This window comes from Hippocampus zosterae, chromosome 2 (assembly GCF_025434085.1).
Source record: "Hippocampus zosterae strain Florida chromosome 2, ASM2543408v3, whole genome shotgun sequence".
Classification (NCBI taxonomy): Eukaryota; Metazoa; Chordata; class Actinopteri; order Syngnathiformes; family Syngnathidae; genus Hippocampus; species Hippocampus zosterae.
In genome coordinates, this window is record NC_067452.1 from 13,145,825 (window position 1) to 13,162,266 (window position 16,442).

The 16,442-nt window shown below is 45.5% G+C and overlaps 2 protein-coding genes and 1 long non-coding RNA gene across 4 annotated transcripts; 2 read left to right on the forward strand and 1 right to left on the reverse strand.

Moving 5' to 3' along the window:
* The first annotated feature begins 2,484 nt into the window (after positions 1-2,484).
* Positions 2,485-13,404, forward strand: gpkow (G patch domain and KOW motifs). 2 transcript variants are annotated; one of them, XM_052058088.1, is made up of 11 exons: positions 2,485-2,708; positions 2,904-3,106; positions 3,421-3,554; positions 5,614-5,720; positions 6,763-6,976; positions 7,051-7,183; positions 11,932-12,094; positions 12,173-12,293; positions 12,814-12,883; positions 12,977-13,062; positions 13,147-13,404. In XM_052058088.1, exons 1-11 carry the CDS (start codon positions 2,524-2,526, stop codon positions 13,273-13,275), a joined length of 1,545 nt encoding a protein of 514 aa, XP_051914048.1. In that variant the 5' UTR covers positions 2,485-2,523; the 3' UTR covers positions 13,276-13,404. The 2 variants fall into 2 exon arrangements, with proteins under 2 accessions (XP_051914048.1, XP_051914047.1); XM_052058087.1 differs by having other exon boundaries at positions 13,164-13,404.
* LOC127596099 (uncharacterized) lies at positions 3,584-5,603 on the forward strand. The gene is made up of 3 exons (XR_007961385.1): positions 3,584-3,914; positions 4,029-4,470; positions 4,559-5,603. It is a non-coding gene; the product is annotated as an uncharacterized LOC127596099 (long non-coding RNA).
* pqbp1 (polyglutamine binding protein 1) lies at positions 13,239-16,328 on the reverse strand. Its single transcript, XM_052058201.1, has 7 exons — positions 16,236-16,328; positions 15,479-15,546; positions 15,274-15,385; positions 14,526-14,626; positions 14,266-14,454; positions 14,052-14,109; positions 13,239-13,971 (listed from the first exon to the last, which is right to left on the reverse strand). Exons 2-7 carry the CDS (start codon positions 15,543-15,545, stop codon positions 13,821-13,823), a joined length of 678 nt encoding a protein of 225 aa, XP_051914161.1. The 5' UTR covers position 15,546; positions 16,236-16,328; the 3' UTR covers positions 13,239-13,820.
* Between the last annotated feature and the right edge of the window lie 114 nt (positions 16,329-16,442).

The window sequence follows — 16,442 nt, forward strand, 5'->3', positions numbered from 1 at the left end:
CGCTCCAGTGAGAGTTGGAGAGCCCCGTTTGAAGGAGCCAACAGCACCACATCATCTGCAAAAAGCAGGGATGCAATACTGAGGCCCCCAAAACGGACCCCCTCAACGCTTCGGCTGCGCCTAGAAATTCTGTCCAAAAAGGTTATGAAGAGAATCGGCGACAAAGGGCAGCCTTGGCGGAGTCCTACCCCCACTGGAAACGATTCCGACTTACTGCCGGCAATGCGAACCAAACTCTGACATCGGTGGTATAGTGACCGAACAGCCCGTATCAGGGGGTTCGGTACCCCATACCCACGAAGCACCCCCCACAGAACTCCCCGAGGGACACGGTCAAACGCCTTCTCCAAGTCCACAAAACACATGTAGACTGGTTGGGCGAATTCCCACATACCCTCAAGGACCCTGCTAAGGGTGTAGAGCTGGTCCACTGTTCCATGGCCGGGACGAAAACCACACTGCTCCTCCTCAATCTGAGGCTCGACTTCCTGACGGACCCTCCTCTCCAGCACCCCTGAATAGACCTTACCAGGGAGGCTGAGGAGTGTGATCCCTCTGTAGTTGGAACACACCCTCCGGTCCCCCTTTTTAAAAAGAGGGACTACCACCCCGGTCTGCCAATCCAGAGGCACTCTCCCTGTTGACCATGCGATGTTGCAGAGGCGTGTCAACCAGGACAGCCCCACAACATCCAGAGCCCTGAGGAACTCCGGCCGGATCTCATCCACCCCTGGGGCCCTGCCACCGAGGAGCTTTTTAACCACATCAGTGACTTCAACCACAGAGATAGGAGAGCCCACCTCAGAGTCCCCAGGCTCTGCTTCCTCCAAGGGAGGCGTGTTGGTGGAGTTGAGGAGGTCTTCGAAGTACTCTGCCCACCGGTTCACAACGTCCCGAGTCGAAGTCAGCAGCGCCCCATCCCCACTGTACACAGTGTTAGTGGTGCACTGCTTCCCCCTCCTGAGACGTCGGATGGTGGACCAGAATTTCCTCGAAGCCGTCCGGAAGTCGGCTTCCATGGCCTCACAGAACTCTTCCCACGCTCGGGTTTTTGCCTCGGCGACCACCGAAGCCGCGGCCCGCTTGGCCAATCGATACCCGTCAGCTGCCTCTGGGGTCCCACAGGGCATAAAGGCTCGATAGGACTCCTTCTTCAGCTTGACGGCATGGGCAAGGGAAAGGGATTGTAAACACAGTGAGCAGGAAATACCTTCAACAGCATTCTAGATTGTTTCTTTCAAGTGTCTGAACAAACACAACGCCATCACATAACACCTTAACCATCAAACCTAACTAAAAAGAGATGATTGTTACAAGGACGCCAAGCTACGCTGTGAGCGTGGGAAGGTTATACAGCAGTGGTCACCAACATGGTGCCCGCGGAAGTGAAGACCACTTGAGTAGCCCGCCAGTGCCTGGACATTGTGATTTGCTAGTAGAAATTATGATTTAAAAATGCAAACATTGGCAGTACTGTGAGACATTTCGAAACACGATCAAAGTCTGACAATTTAAATCATCAAGTATTAAAAATAACACATCCTCATATTATTGAAGGTATTTTGGACAAATATGTTATTTCAGACGTGTATCAATTTGGTAGCCCTTCACACAATCGGTACACATGAAGTTGCTCTCACCCTCAAAAATGTTGGTGACACCTGTTATACAGCATGACTAAATATGAGCAGAATACAGACTTCAGTGTGAATGTTTTTTTGACTCTATATTTGCCCTCCAACTGACTTGCGACCAACTTAGCGTGTCGTCTGCCTTCCATCCGAAGTCAGCTGGGATATGCTCCAGCAACTCCCCGTGTCAAAAAATTATAATCTTCCTACAGTGGCTACTTAGGCATTTTATTCAACGTTAAATCTTGAAAAGGTCTCGCCCCGCCTCACTTCTCTGAGCTCTTCCACCTGGACGTACCTGCCTGGTGCCTCAGGACAGCACACCAGACACTAGTGGAAGAGCCTCAGAGTATCCACAAGCCTTTTCCGCCGCCGATACCTCCCTTTGGAATGACATTCCGTTAAAATATAGGCAGAACAAAAACAAAACATTTTAGTCTTTGATTGGCTTTTCAATCTGTGTGAGACTCTGCATTGTTTAATTGTGTTTGCTGTTTTAGGCTTTTAATTTATTGTTATCACTGTTATTGCTTTTATACGTGTGTTTATATGTGTGTTTGGTTTATGTACAAAACATTGCCTGCATCTGAGGTGTATATATATATATTTTTTCTTTATACAAAACGTTGAGGTAAGTTGAGAAGTTAAACCACACGGTGAATTATTATGACTAGGGACTATATTACGAGTGTAAAAAGTTTTGGAAACCATTGATTTGGAGTGATTCAATAAACTAGTCAAGAAATGGCGAGTGCAAAGTTTTTCCAAGCCATTTGTGATGTGACTGTGACGCTGTCTCGCCGCACGGTGGCGCTCACTAAAAAAGAAGTAGAAGAAAAAGAAAGAAGAAAAGCGACAACTCCCATCTCACTCATGACGTCACCACACCACAATGGCGTTGGACGGGAACGGGTCGTGTTCCACCTCGTCTTCGGAGGACCAAAGCGAGAAAAAAACATCAGTTTCATTCGGTTTCGCTAAAACATTGAGCAAATTCAAACCTCCGAGTGGCAACGCCCTGACAAAGAAAGATGACATCGATTATCTGACCGGAATCACCAAGAATGAATTGCAGAGGTAGGCTAATGCTAGCCATGTTTTGTTTGAAACGCTGGATTACAAAAAATCACTTGTACATTATCACTTTGAATTTGGGTGACGTATTATTATTGTTATTTTTGTGGTTGATATTATTTAGAGTTAGAAATCCGCCAAGTATAAATTCGAACGTGAGCCACACCTCTGGGACTCGCTAACGTGTGATGTTTCTAGTACGAAGCTATCTGAAGAGCCAACGGAACTTGTCATCCCATTGATTCTGAAAAACCGCTGGCGCGACCCCCACCAAGACAACCAGACCCTTGGAAGTGGAGACAAAATTTGCAAATCGACTCAACTCAATGGCGATGGAAGTGGAGACAAAACTCACGAGAGTGACTCCGTGGAGGCTCAAGCGGTCAAAGAGCTTATTGAAGGTGTGTTTACATGAAAAGCATCAACACTTGGCACCCTGTATTTAGACCAAGTGGAAAAGTATTCACACTTTTTATTTAACAGAAGTGGACAGAGTAGACCAAAATTGTACTCAAGTAAGTGTGCTGTTAGTTTTGTAAGTATATTTTGATAAAGTAAGTAGTTAATATAAGAGCTGATATATATTTTCAATCATAGAGTATAAACGGTTGTTAGACGAATGAAGACTCAAGTAAAATATACGTAATATACAGTATGTTGCACATTTGACAATAAAGTTGTACTTGATACTTGACTTATTGTTTGCTCGTGGTAGATTCAAGGCGGAAGCTGGAAGAGTTGCAGTCGGAGGCTCATCTCAACCTAACCATCCCCCTGTTGGCGCAAAACAAGGTGCCTGATGGCTTTGAGGATGGTGACCATTTAAATGTGGAGCTGCGGCCAGATCCTGTAAGTAGATGGATTGAGCACAGTCAAAATGATCAGGCAGCTACCCCCACCCACTCACCACCACCTTTAGATTGTGCATGTGTACTTAATGTTGTGACTGGTAAATTGAGCTGGTTCTAAATTTAATCAATTAATAGAGCAAAAGGACATTCTTCAGTTTTAAACTCAGGTATGAGTGATTTCAGAAGGAGCTTTTGACCGAACAATCACACTATCTTTGTACGCAATCTATTGGTATCCAGTACAAGACCACGGGCTGGATGGTTAATTGGGATGCCCAATATTTATCAGACCATATAAATAAAACAAAACAAACACACTTTAAAAGCAAAAGTCCCTTGTTTAAGTCGGGGATGTAAAGTGATGTGTAAAGTAATAATAATAATAATAATACATTTTATTTATAAGCGCCTTTCAAGACACCCAAGGACACTTTACAATAACAAAAAACACAAAACAATACGGGTTGAGCAGCGGCAGCCAAAAGTGTAGGTAATTAGGAGAAGTTGCAGCTTAATTGGCATTGCGTCTGTTCCCATTGATGTAATTATTGCAGGTTAAAGGCAGTACGGAACAGGCGTGATTTTTTTTAATTAAAAAATTTGAAAATAGAGGGGTCAACAGTATCACGGATGTTTGGGAGAGGATTCCAAAGGGTGAGGGTGGCAACAAAGGATGCTCTGTCACCCGAAGTACGATATCTGGTCCTTGGGATGATCAGGAAGTTATTGTCAGAGGAAAAGAGGGTCCACAAAGTGGTGTAGGGGTAGAACGAGTATATAAGCTAGGTGGGGGCCTGGGTATGGAGGGCTTTATGGGTGAGTGGGAGAATTTTGAATTTGATGCAGTAAGGGGTTGGCACCCAATGAAGGTTCTTGAGGATAGACATGATGTGGTCACGATAACTTGTGTGGAGGTGGGTGGCGGTGTTTTGAATGTACAGTATTGAAGTGTGCTGAGGAGATTGGGGGGCGGGGGTCGTATAGGATGCTGTTTTACTGTAGTCAGTGCGAGGTGTGATAAAGGCAAAGATGAGGATTTCTGCTGCAAGGAAAGAGAGAGAAGGGCAAAGGCAGGCAATATTCTTCAGGTGATATAAAGCTGTTTTTGTCACTTCTTGAATGTGTTGGGAGAAGGTAAGATTGTTTGTTGTCCATGATAAGTCCAAGGTTCCGACAGTGGTGTGAGAATGAAAGGGTCTTGCGTTGCTGAGGTGAGGGTTTAATTCTCAGCTGTTATTTCACTGCTTTTTATAAATGTTCTAAGTTTGTACCATGGTGCCATTTCCTATTTTTTGTCTTCCTTTAAAATGATAGAAAATAACTGACCTGTTTTGTCAACCGTTGCTTTTTGCAAAGTTGTTGTTAAAGTAAAACATTTTGCAAATTTCTCTTCAGTCACTGTCTTCGCATTATGTGAAATTGAAATTGTGAAATGCTAACTGAGACAACAGTACATCAGCAAATATGGTCATGCTGTACCGAACCCAAAAAAGTGCGACCAAATCGATGCTGGTGCCACCAGCTGAAATAGTGTACAGTCCTGCTGATAGAGGTGGTGGGGGCTTGTTTAACTCATTCACTCCCAAAGACGTTTTTATACGTCTTTTCAAACTTGGTCCAGAATTGGCTGGTACTGAATGAGTTATGGTGGTACTGAGTGTGGCTGAGAAGTTTTGGGGTTTGATGGCTGCAATGTTCATGAAGGATATGACGTGTTTTTCTCTTGGAATGGAGGTGGTAAGGTGGATGCAAAAAATGATTGCCAGGTGGTCAGAGATGTCGGGGCAGAACTTGAGACTGGTGAGTTGTTTCATGGTGAGACCGGTGGAGCAGACGAGAATAAGTGAAAGTGTTAACAGTCGAGGTGGTCCAGGAAGTTAGAGGCGTGTTTGCAGTTTTTGTTGTCAATATTACACCATTCATTTGTCCTCGAACCATCAGAGATTAAAACCTCTCTGAGTATCAACCAAAATGCAAAATTTCAGCTTTTGTGAAGGCAGAATATATGATTGTGCAAATGGTCAAAATGTGACTGATCGATTGTATGTGTCTTACAGTCGACAGAAGAAGATTATGAGCGAGTTCCTGTTGAAGGCTATGGACTGGCCATGCTGAAGGGGATGGGCTGGAAGAAAGGGGAAGGCATTGGCCGCACCTTTAAACAGTAAGTCTTCTTCCCCTTTTTTTCATTGCAAGTTTTGGGGAATTCGATAATATTACAAACATGGATGAAATGTCAGCATACCCCTATTTAAATACAAATAACTATTATTCATTCATTCATTTATCTTCCGAACCGCTTGATCCTCACTCGGGTCGCGGTGGGTGCTGGAGCCTATCCCAGCTATCTCCGGGCAGTAGGCGGGGGACACCCTGAATCGGTTGCAAGCCAATCACAGGGCACACAGAGACGAACAACGATCCACGCTCACACTCACACCAAGGGACAATTTAGAGTGTTCAATCAGCCTGCCACGCATGTTTTTGGAATGTGGGAGGAAACCGGAGCACCCGGGGAAAACCCACGCAGGACCGGGGAGAACATGCAAACTCCACACAGGGAGGCCGGAGCTGGAATCAAACCCAGTACCTCTGCACTGTGAAGCCGACGTGCTAACCACTGGACTACCGGGACACCCTAAATAACTATTAATAATATAAATATGATATGAATATCTAAAAGTGAATTGGTGGCCCGGGCTCCCAAGCTGGTGAGAAACCCTAGTTGGTGGGGCTCAAACGTTGCACTGTTACACCAATACCGAACCCACAGATAAAAATAGGCTCGATAAACTTTTTTTTGTGGGTGTACATTCCCCTCCAAAGATATAGGAATGGCAAGGTGAATTACTTTGTTTGTTGTTGTTTTTTTTGTACTCTGAAGACATTTGAGTTTCAGATCAAATGATGAATATGAGACAAAAGTTAATAATACTAGTTTTTATTTCATGATGAAAAAAAATTGCAGACAGATTTCGATCCAGTCGAGCAGATTGTGTAAGTCTAGTTCAAACTGTGCATAGTGTAAGAGTGGCGTAAAGCTTTTTTACATTTTTGCAATTCTGTTGTTTTTAGTCATTATGGTGGCACATAATGGAGAGCTAATTTTTCAGATGATACTCTAGTTTGCAAGAACAAGTGGACTAGCATGAGTCCTCCTTTTCAAGTTATATCCAGCAGTAATGAACGATTTTTTTCTGTAACAGAGATGTGAAGCCATATGAATACAAGCCCCGTGTCATCGGCTTGGGTCTCGGGGCGGATCGCTCGGCCATCAAGGATCTGGAGCCCAGAAAACGTCGGCGCCCGCCTAAGCCTGGCGAGGAGCGCGACAAGGAAGAAGAGGAGGAGCACCTGGTTTTGGGGCGCGGCGGATGCGTGCTGCTGGAGTCGGGGGCGCATAAAGAGCGCTACGGAAAGGTCAAATAGAGTTTTATCATTTCCACAAGAAGACGCAAAACAAGCTCCTTTGACCCCCGTTCTGTCCTGTGCAGATTGAAGCTCTGGACACGGACAATGCTCGCGTTTTGGTGAAGTTGGCGATTGGCGGTGATGTGGTTTCAGTTCATCAGTATGCTGTGAAACTGGTCAAGCAGAAGGAATACGACAGATACGGCAAAGACCTCAGTAAGTGGCGACGGAATTAGCCCATTCGTTTTCGGGGTCGGCACAGGAGTCACAAGAATAGGAATTATTTTGCTGATTTTTGCCTTTAATTAGTGCAAAGTCACATTACATCAATGAATCAACAACTAATTGGTTTTTAAATTAATCAACAAATATCAGGCTTTCGGTGGATAACAAAAAAGCATTACAAGTCATTCAGTGGAGTTTGCGAAAATTAAGTCCTTACTTAAATGGCATTAAAAGATGTATTTTGTTGTTTTGATGTTTTACACCGCAGCAAATTGTGTGGAGTGTTCACACGTACAAAGCCGCTGAGCGTGTCAGCACCGGCACAGCGTCGGTGCAGCCCCACTTGCGTTCACACGGCAGTATCTGCAGTGGAGCAAAACGACAGAAAACAAATGAGCTGTTGTGTTGGTTCTTTTTAAAACGTATACACAACTCAAGCGACTACTGGAAAGGCACGTCCTTCCCCTTCTCGGTCTCCGTGCCTTCTGCTCGAGAGTGACCGCCCCCGAAAACGTAAATCAACGATGACTTCATTGACACTCAGAAAAGCAAACACGTAATGCTCCAAACAGAAAATCAAGAGAGGAAATCACAAAATAAAATTATATGGGGGGCGGGGGCTTGTGAACACACAACAAAGGAACAAACTACACAAACAACTCGGACAGTCCAGTCTCCTCCAAAAGGAAAGATGTTACCAGCCAAGTCTTGTGTCGTTATTAAACAAACACATGACGGAAGTCCGACAGAGCACGAAAGCAACGCATTCTTGCCGTACGTAATCAACTCTTCACAAGCATTTGCTCTGGAGCAAATTTTTAAACCACCTCCCCAAGGTGGATCAAATTTGGTCCGGTGTAAGGTGGGCCGGAGCTAATTTGCACATCAAAACGCTCTACTGGGGCAGCCCCGGCGTAGCACTGGACCAAATCTTGCCGTGTGAACACCCCTATAGCTAAATCCTGTCAATGGTAACATGACGTATTTAATTTAGCAACTCCAGAAGATCGCTCATGTAGCATCATCTGTTTTATTTCTAGCTCGTCTGCTGGAAAACTGCATCAGTAATGACAATGTGCAAACAAAATAAAGGCTGACAGCATTGTGCAAAGGAGGCCAGTCACACGATTTAACGTGAACACGTGATTTAAGTCACGAAACATTTTTAAAAATTTGGTTAGTGGTGTTAATTAATGCTATCATTTTAATAATCTGGCCCACATACTTAGGAGCGCAATCGTAAATGCGTTTGACACCAACCGTGACATACATGACATACTGCTCAGTCTGGATATTTTGGTCAGGACTATGCTGAATATATAATATTTTCCACAACAACCTTAAATTTTGCAAAAGCCTGGTTCATTCCTGTTAATTCTCATGGAACGTTTCCACCTATGAAAAATCATGGTTTCTCTCGAGAGGGATTGGACTCTCTTTCACTCTGGAGTTGCTCACGGTGAGAGGCGCAGAGCAGGTGTGGGCATGCTCATTGCCCCCGGCTCAGTGCCTGTACATTTGGGGTTCACACCGGTGGACGAGAGGGTTGCATCCCTCCGCCTGCGGGTGGGGGGACGGGTCCTGACTGTTGTTTGTGCATATGCACCAAACAGCAGCTCAGCATACCCACCCTTTTTGGAGTCCTTGGAGGGTGTGCTGGAGAGTACTCCTGCTGGGGGACTTCAATGCTCACGTGGGCAATGACAGTGAGACCTGGAGGGGCGTGATTGGGAGGAACGGCCCCCCGATCAGAACTCGAGTGGTGTTTTGTTATTAGACTTCTGTGCTCACCACGGATTGTCCATAACGAACACCTTGCTCAAACATAAGGGTGTCCAAATGTGCACTTGGCACCAGGACACCCTAGGCCGCAGTTCAATGATCGACTTTGTAGTTGTATCATCGGATTTGCGGCCGCATGTTCTGGACACTCGGGTGAAGAGAGGGGCGGAGCTGTCAACTGTTCACCACCTGGTGGTGAGTAGGCTCCGAAGGTGGGGGAAGATGCCGGTCCGCCCTGGCAGACCCAAACGTATTGTGAGGTTTTGTTGGCAGCATCTGGCGGAATCCCTGTCAGAAGGAGTTTCAACTACCACCTCCGACAGAGCTTTTCCCATGTTCCGGGGGAGACGGGGGACATTGCGTCCGAGTGGACCATGTTCCGTGCCTCTATTGTTGAGGCGGCCAATCTGAGTTGTGGCCGTAAGGTGGTTGGTGCCTGTCGTGGCGGCAACCCCCGTACTCGCTGGTGGACACCAGCAGTAAGGGATGCCGTCAAGCTGAAGGAGTCCTATCGAGCCTTTATGGCCTGTGGGACCCCAGAGACAGCTGACGGGTATCGATTGGCCAAGCGGAACGCAGCTTTGGTGGTCGCCGAGGCAAAAACCCGAGCATGGGAAGAGTTCGGTGAGGCCATGGAAGCCGACTTCCGGACGGCTTCGAGGAAATTCTGGTCCACCATCCGACGTCTCGGGAGGGGGAAGCAGTGCACCACTAACACTGTGTACAGTGGGGATGGGGCGCTGCTGACTTCGACTCGGGACGTTGTGAACCGGTGGGCAGAGTACTTCGAAGACCTCCTCAACTCCACCAACACGCCTCCCTTGGAGGAAGCAGAGCCTGGGGACTCTGAGGTGGGCTCTCCTATCTCTGTGGTTGAAGTCACTGATGTGGTTAAAAAGCTCCTCGGTGGCAGGGCCCCAGGGGTGGATGAGATCCGGCCGGAGTTCCTCAGGGGTCTGGATGTTGTGGGGCTGTCCTGGTTGACACGCCTCTGCAACATCGCATGGTCAACAGGGAGAGTGCCTCTGGATTGGCAGACCGGGGTGGTAGTCCCTCTTTTTAAAAAGGGGGACCGGAGGGTGTGTTCCAACTACAGAGGGATCACACTCCTCAGCCTCCCTGGTAAGGTCTATTCAGGGGTGCTGGAGAGGAGGGTCCGTCAGGAAGTCGAGCCTCAGATTGAGGAGGAGCAGTGTGGTTTTCGTCCCGGCCGTGGAACAGTGGACAGCTCTACACCCTTAGCAGGGTTCTCGAGGGTATGTGGGAATTCGCCCAACCAGTCTACATGTGTTTTGTGGACTTGGAGAAGGCGTTTGACCGTGTTCCTCGGGGAGTTCTGTGGGGGGTGCTTCGTGGGTATGGAGTACCGAACCCCCTGATACGGGCTGTTCGGTCACTATACCACCGATGTCAGAGTTTGGTTCGCATTGCCGGCAGTAAGTCTGAATCGTTTCCAGTGAGGGTAGGACTCCGCCAAGGCTGCCCTTTGTCACCGATTCTGTTCATAACCTTTATGGACAGGATCTCTCGGCGCAGCCGAAGCGTTGAGGGGGTCTGTTTTGGTGGCCTCAGTATTGCATCCCTGCTTTTTGCAGATGATGTGGTGCTGTTGGCTCCTTCAAACAGGGCTCTCCAACTCTCACTGGAGCGTTTCGCAGCCGAGTGTGAAGCGGTTGGGATGAAAATCAGCACCTCCAAATCTGAAACCATGGTCCTCAGTCGGAAAAGGGTGGAGTGCCCCCTCCGGGTTGGGGGGGAGATCTTGCCCCAAGTGGAGGAGTTTAAGTATCTTGGGGTCTTGTTCACGAGTGAGGGCAGGAGGGAGCGAGAGATCGACAGGCGGATCGGTGCAACGTCTGCTGTGATGCGGACGTTGTATCGGTCTGTCGTGGTGAAGAAGGAGCTGAGCCAAAAGGCGAAGCTCTCAATTTACCGGTCAATCTACGTTCCAACCCTCATCTATGGTCACGAGCTATGGGTCGTGACCGAAAGAACGAGATCCCGGATACAAGCGGCCAAAATGAGTTTTCTCCGCAGGGTGTCCGGGCTCTCCCTTAGAGATGTGGTGAGAAGATAAGATAAGATAAGATAAGATATCCTTTATTTGTCCCACAATGGGGAAATTTACAGCCTCCAGCAGCAAGAATGTAGGTAGAAAGAAGAAAGAAGAAAAAAAAACCCAACAAACACCGTTCAATTAAGTGCAATATAAACACAAAATGGATAAATCCCAGTGCTATTTACAATTTACCTTCACATCATTTAATTATTATTATTATTATGATTGTTATTTTTTATTCATCAGCCTGACAGCAGTCGGTAGGAACGAGCGTCGGTATCTCTCCTTCTTGCAGCGCGGGTGTAACAGTCTCTGGCTGAAGGAGCTACCAAGTGCTGTCAGGGCGGGCTGGAGGGGGTGGGAGGGACTGGCCATCATAGCTTTTAGCTTAGTTAGCATCCTTCTGTTGCCCACCTCCTCCAGAGTGTCAAGGGAGCAACCCAGGACAGAACTGGCCTTCCTGACCAAAGCTCGGTCATCCGGGAGGGCCTCAGAGTCGAGCCGCTTCTCCTCCACATCGAGAGGAGCCAGATGAGGTGGCTTGGGCATCTGATTCGGATGCCTCCTGAGCGCCTCCCCGGTGAGGTGTTCCGGTCATGTCCCACCGGGAGGAGACCCAGAGGAAGACCCAGGACACGCTGGAGAGACTATGTCACCCAGCTGGCCTGGGAACGCCTCGGGATCCCCCGGGGAGAGCTGGAAGAAGTAGCTAGGAAGAGGGAAGTCTGGGCTTCCCTGCTAAAGCTGTTGCCCCCGCGACCCGGCCCCGGATAAGCGGTAGAGGATGGATGGATGGATGGATGGATGGATGGATGGATGGATGGATGGATGGATGGATGGAATTTTGCAAACATACTAGTTAAGGATAGCACGAACAAAGTTCCCCTGTCGCCATCAGGTCGTCTCAGCAAAGCGCATAAAACCAAGGTAAAAGAGGAGCGTGACGAGCGACAGCGACAGGAGGACAGAAAGGGGCGGCACACAGATGAGGTCAAGTCTTCCGAGAGAGATGGAGGAAAAGATGATAGGAAAAGGAAACACAGAGAATCCGGTCATGACAGGTGCGTCCATACAACGCACACAGCAACATTGTTTGCGCTCCCCACAATAATCAGGCCGAATATTGGTTATTTCTCCAGAGAGAAGCCTCCGGAAAAAGAGGCAAGGCAAGCAAAGGCGCCGCCCTGCTGGCTCCAGCGAGACTTGAAAGTTCGTTTTGTGGACAAAGATTTCAAGGGGGGCAAATACTACAACTCAAAGGTATTCATTCCGCCTGTTCGTTTGAGTGCTGCGTATTTCACAATAGGCAAATACAGTATTTGTTTCGGGGACTTTGATGGTCAGTTTATAAACTGTTCTTTTATCACAGAGAAGTCCTCGGTATAGTATAGCGGGAAAAAAAACAATACATTGAGGAAATGTATGGCTGTAGCCGGTGTTTAAAATGAAAACATGCAATTAAAAAAGGGCGGGGCAATGTTATTATGGGTTTATCAGCGATGCCCTGAATTGGCCTGATTGTCGTTGGGGTCGAAAAGAGGCACGTAAACCTTGCAATGCAATCTTTGTATTCATTTCACATCGCTTCCCAAGTTCAGCATGTAGAAATGGATATTCATGACATTTTGACTAACGAAACCAAAACATGTTTAATGATTTTGGGAGGTGTATCACTTTGTTTTGCATTTCTTTCCAATACATTATGTGCCACAGAAATCTCAAACTGATCTGAAATGGATTAGGTCAAAGTTAAGCCACGTTCTTAACGTTGTTCTTTCAGATGCGTGTGGAGGATGTCTTAACGCCATCGACCTGCATTTGCCGAACTGAAGACGGAAGACTGATAGATGGTAACTTAGTCTAGAGACCGAGGTCTTTTTGTATGGGGGCTGTTTTTTCCATTTACTCGAGTGAACCATGACCCATGTTTTGTCGTGTGACAGATGTGAAGCAGGACATGTTGGAAACAATAGTGCCCAAAAGCGAATATGACGCCATCATGGTTGTACTTGGTGACCATCGGGGACAGGTGAGTCCAAAAAGTCATCTGGATTTTCGAGACGATCGTTGGAATGTGTTTGAAGCTACGTTGTTGTTCGCCTCCTTATCAAAGCATGCACGTGTATGCAGGTGGGCCGTATTCTGCAGCGGGACAAGGACAAGTGCAGAGCGATGGTCCAGCTTGAGAGATATGAAAAGAAACTCTTCACTTTGGACTATGACTTTATTTGTCACTATTTAGGAGCGACTGACCACTGCTGAATTTGGGCAAATATTTCAATTATTGTCTTATTGTAACAACAAAGCATCATTTTGTAATGTTTGGAATAAAATTGTGAATTTGCACACGTTATTAAAAGAATACTGGTAATGGTTTCACTAAATGAAAAAAAAACGGTCAGCCTTTTTAAATTATTACACCAACACATTACAAAGTTTTTTTTCCAAGTGTGTTTTCTAATGGGCATCCATCTTCGGTCATGAAACAACATACAGTACTGACAAGGGTTCTTCTTGGATTGGTTTGGATACAACTTTGTCAACATTCTTGATTCAAGAGCCATCGAATGGGAATAAAAGCAAACCGTCACCATGGGAAAAACATCAGCTGGATCTGCAATGGTGACAATTGACGTTACATCTGTCAGTAGTAAGATGTTTAAATGGAAAAAAAGTGTTATTGAAGACCAGAGTGCTCAGCAAATGTTTGTAATTTACAATATGACATAAAAGACTTCCAACGTCAAGACCAAATATGTACAGTACAAGTACAGCTAGGAGTTGGTGTTACTCCTTCACAACTTGGTTCGCTGCATTAGCGCGGAGCACGGCTCCCGGACTCGGGTATGGTCGCTGCTGGAACAGAGGCCCGGCGGCTGTGGTGTCAGCTCCTGTCTTTGCTTCATTACGTTTGGGAAGGCCGCTTGACCACGAGCCCCTACAAAACCAATATTTTTGCTCAAGTGTGGTGACCTCAGTTACAAATAAACAGGACCAGGAAGTCATGTGATAGCATACCTCGGAGCATCAGAATATGCACTGGGGTCCATGGGATCCATTTCATCGTCTTTTTTACCTGAAGAGACAAATTGCTTCAATATTTGGTAAAAAGCGTTGTCCACTACAATGTTTTGCAACTTTAATCGAACTCTTAACAGTTGACTTGAAAATTTTGCTTTGTGTTATTCTCAGACTAAAGAATAAACAAAATGCAAAGGGGATTTCCGTAGACCTCTTTTGCCCTTGTTGTAGGGTGCCGTGTCTTCCCTTCTCTGCTTTCTTCTGTCTCGTTCGCGACGCTCATCCCTCTCACGGTCGCGCTCTCTATCCCGATCTCTGTCTCGATAGCGCTCGCGATCTCGGTCCCGCTCTCTGTCCATTTTTTCAGACTGTCGTTCAACTCGGTCGTCCCCTGTCTCCACTGAGCAATTGAAGGTAAAGTTAGGACACACATCAACAACAAATGGAACTTTTTTGGTTGTTTTTTCCAACCTTTTTGTTTCTTAGCAGCTTTTGTTATCTGAGCAGACGGGTCGTTTGGCGACAGCCAGGCCACTAAGTCCGTTTCCACATTCCAGTAGTACGGAAGGCCACTAAATTAACAAAAGGAGAAAAAAAAGATATATATGGATATGGACATGATCAGATAAACACTGGACTTTTTTTATTTTAACCGGAAACTGAGTCATAATCCACTGCATGTTTGTGCATTTTCTGCACAATCTGAAATGATGCCCTCTTTTTGTACAATAAAAGATGGAAATTTGGACAGGACATTTTTAAAATCTGATTCATCAAAGATTCAAAAAATACTGACTTATCAATCCATTATTAAATAATCATTAGTTAGCAGCTCTAAATTGAAAAAATTTACACCTAATCCATGTGACGGGAATTGGCAACATAAAACCCTGATCAGAAAACGCCTACTATGAATAGAAAAATCTGATAAATTAATTCCCCAGAGCTGCACAATCATCAAAACAGACATTGTTATATTCTCAACTGTTTCAATGAATTCTAGAATATTGCAATATGTGAAAAATATGACTGCAAAATTCCGGGAAAATCCCAATTTATGAAGACAAAGACTATTTGTCCAAATTACAAGTGGTAAATTGCTCAAATGATCAAAGTTTGCATCTCTTTCTGTGACTTTTTTATAGCCCAAGATTTTTTTTTAAAAGAATGATCCAGTGTCAAAAATGCTGACATATTTCAGATATCAAGCAATACGTACCAAGAGGGGTCAAACACTTTATACCAATTGGGTGGCAGATTTTCTACCCTGGTGGCTTCATAATCGACATTGTTGTCGTCGTAATCTTCAGCAATAATCTCCTCATCTGCCCCTACAGGGACAAAATGGCATACGGCACCAGGAATTAAATCCATTGAAAATGGGACTGAATATTTTGGTCCCATGTGTTTGTTATGCGCCCAACCTTGCTCTGTGGGTTTCACAATCCCTCTCTTGGCCAAGCGGGCCAGCAGTGCTGCAGGAAGGGGCATCCTGCAAAATGATGGACCAAAGCTCTTACGCTCTCGTGTCTTTTGGTTTTGTTTAATTTGATTGACTGTTATAAAACTATTAGGGATGAAATAGTATCATCTAAAAACACTATTGCGACACCTGGTCGCCCCGAAACAAACATTTACAATTCTGAGACTTGTAAAATCAACAAGGTATTTATTGAAGGTTGAATAGAGCCACTCTTATTATATTTAGACGAACATCACTCCACTTGTTTCGTATATGTAAAAACAGGTAGGAGAGAACAATTGTCGACCGTGGGGGGGGGGGGGGGCTATTCGTATGTTTCGTGTTTGCTTTTGTATGGGTATTTTTTGTGGTATATATTCGGAATTTATGTATATAGTATATATTTACAGTATATATATTTTTGAGACCAGCAGCACACGGTGTTTCGGTGTGGGATATTTCCCGAAATGGCATGTTTGAAATCAAAAGTTCAAGCAATCAATCTTGATTTGGAAACCGAGGGTAACAGCCGCTCGAATGCAAGTTCCGAGTTTGGCAGAGCAACATGTTAAACAAGGACTCGCCAAAGGCAATCGGTCGAGAGAGAGAAATGAAAATAGCTATTCTCAGACTCATAATCGAAAAGACACAAAAGAAAATATTTACGGCACAATATGAGGTCGAAAATAAAAAGCAGACGAAAGCTGAGCCTTATTTACCTGCTTGGAGACAATCGCTAGCAGAATAAACGTTTCCACTTACTTCGGCGCACATGAATGACGTATTCATATAACGTAATGCGAGGCAAAATGTCAAATGTACAGTACTAATTGTCTATCTAAGAACATGTAAAGAAACACGAAATTCACCAAAGAAAAATAATGCAACTAAACTGATCATATAAAAACATGGCATTGTAATTTCAC

What these genes read in the sequence shown, in the direction of transcription:
- gpkow (XM_052058087.1), top strand. Translation starts at nt 2,524, where the DNA reads ATGGCGTTGGACGGGAACGGGTCGTGTTCCACCTCGTCTTCGGAGGAC. An exon ending in ACCAAGAATGAATTGCAGAG is followed by an intron (nt 2,709 to 2,903) that starts GTAGGCTAATGC and finishes TGATGTTTCTAG; the next exon opens with TACGAAGCTATCTGAAGAGC. An exon ending in ATAAAGAGCGCTACGGAAAG is followed by an intron (nt 6,977 to 7,050) that starts GTCAAATAGAGT and finishes TGTCCTGTGCAG; the next exon opens with ATTGAAGCTCTGGACACGGA.
- pqbp1 (XM_052058201.1), bottom strand. Translation starts at nt 15,545, where the DNA reads ATGCCCCTTCCTGCAGCACTGCTGGCCCGCTTGGCCAAGAGAGGGATT. An exon ending in TGTGAAACCCACAGAGCAAG is followed by an intron (nt 15,386 to 15,478) that starts GTTGGGCGCATA and finishes TTGTCCCTGTAG; the next exon opens with GGGCAGATGAGGAGATTATT. An exon ending in AGCTGCTAAGAAACAAAAAG is followed by an intron (nt 14,455 to 14,525) that starts GTTGGAAAAAAC and finishes TCAATTGCTCAG; the next exon opens with TGGAGACAGGGGACGACCGA.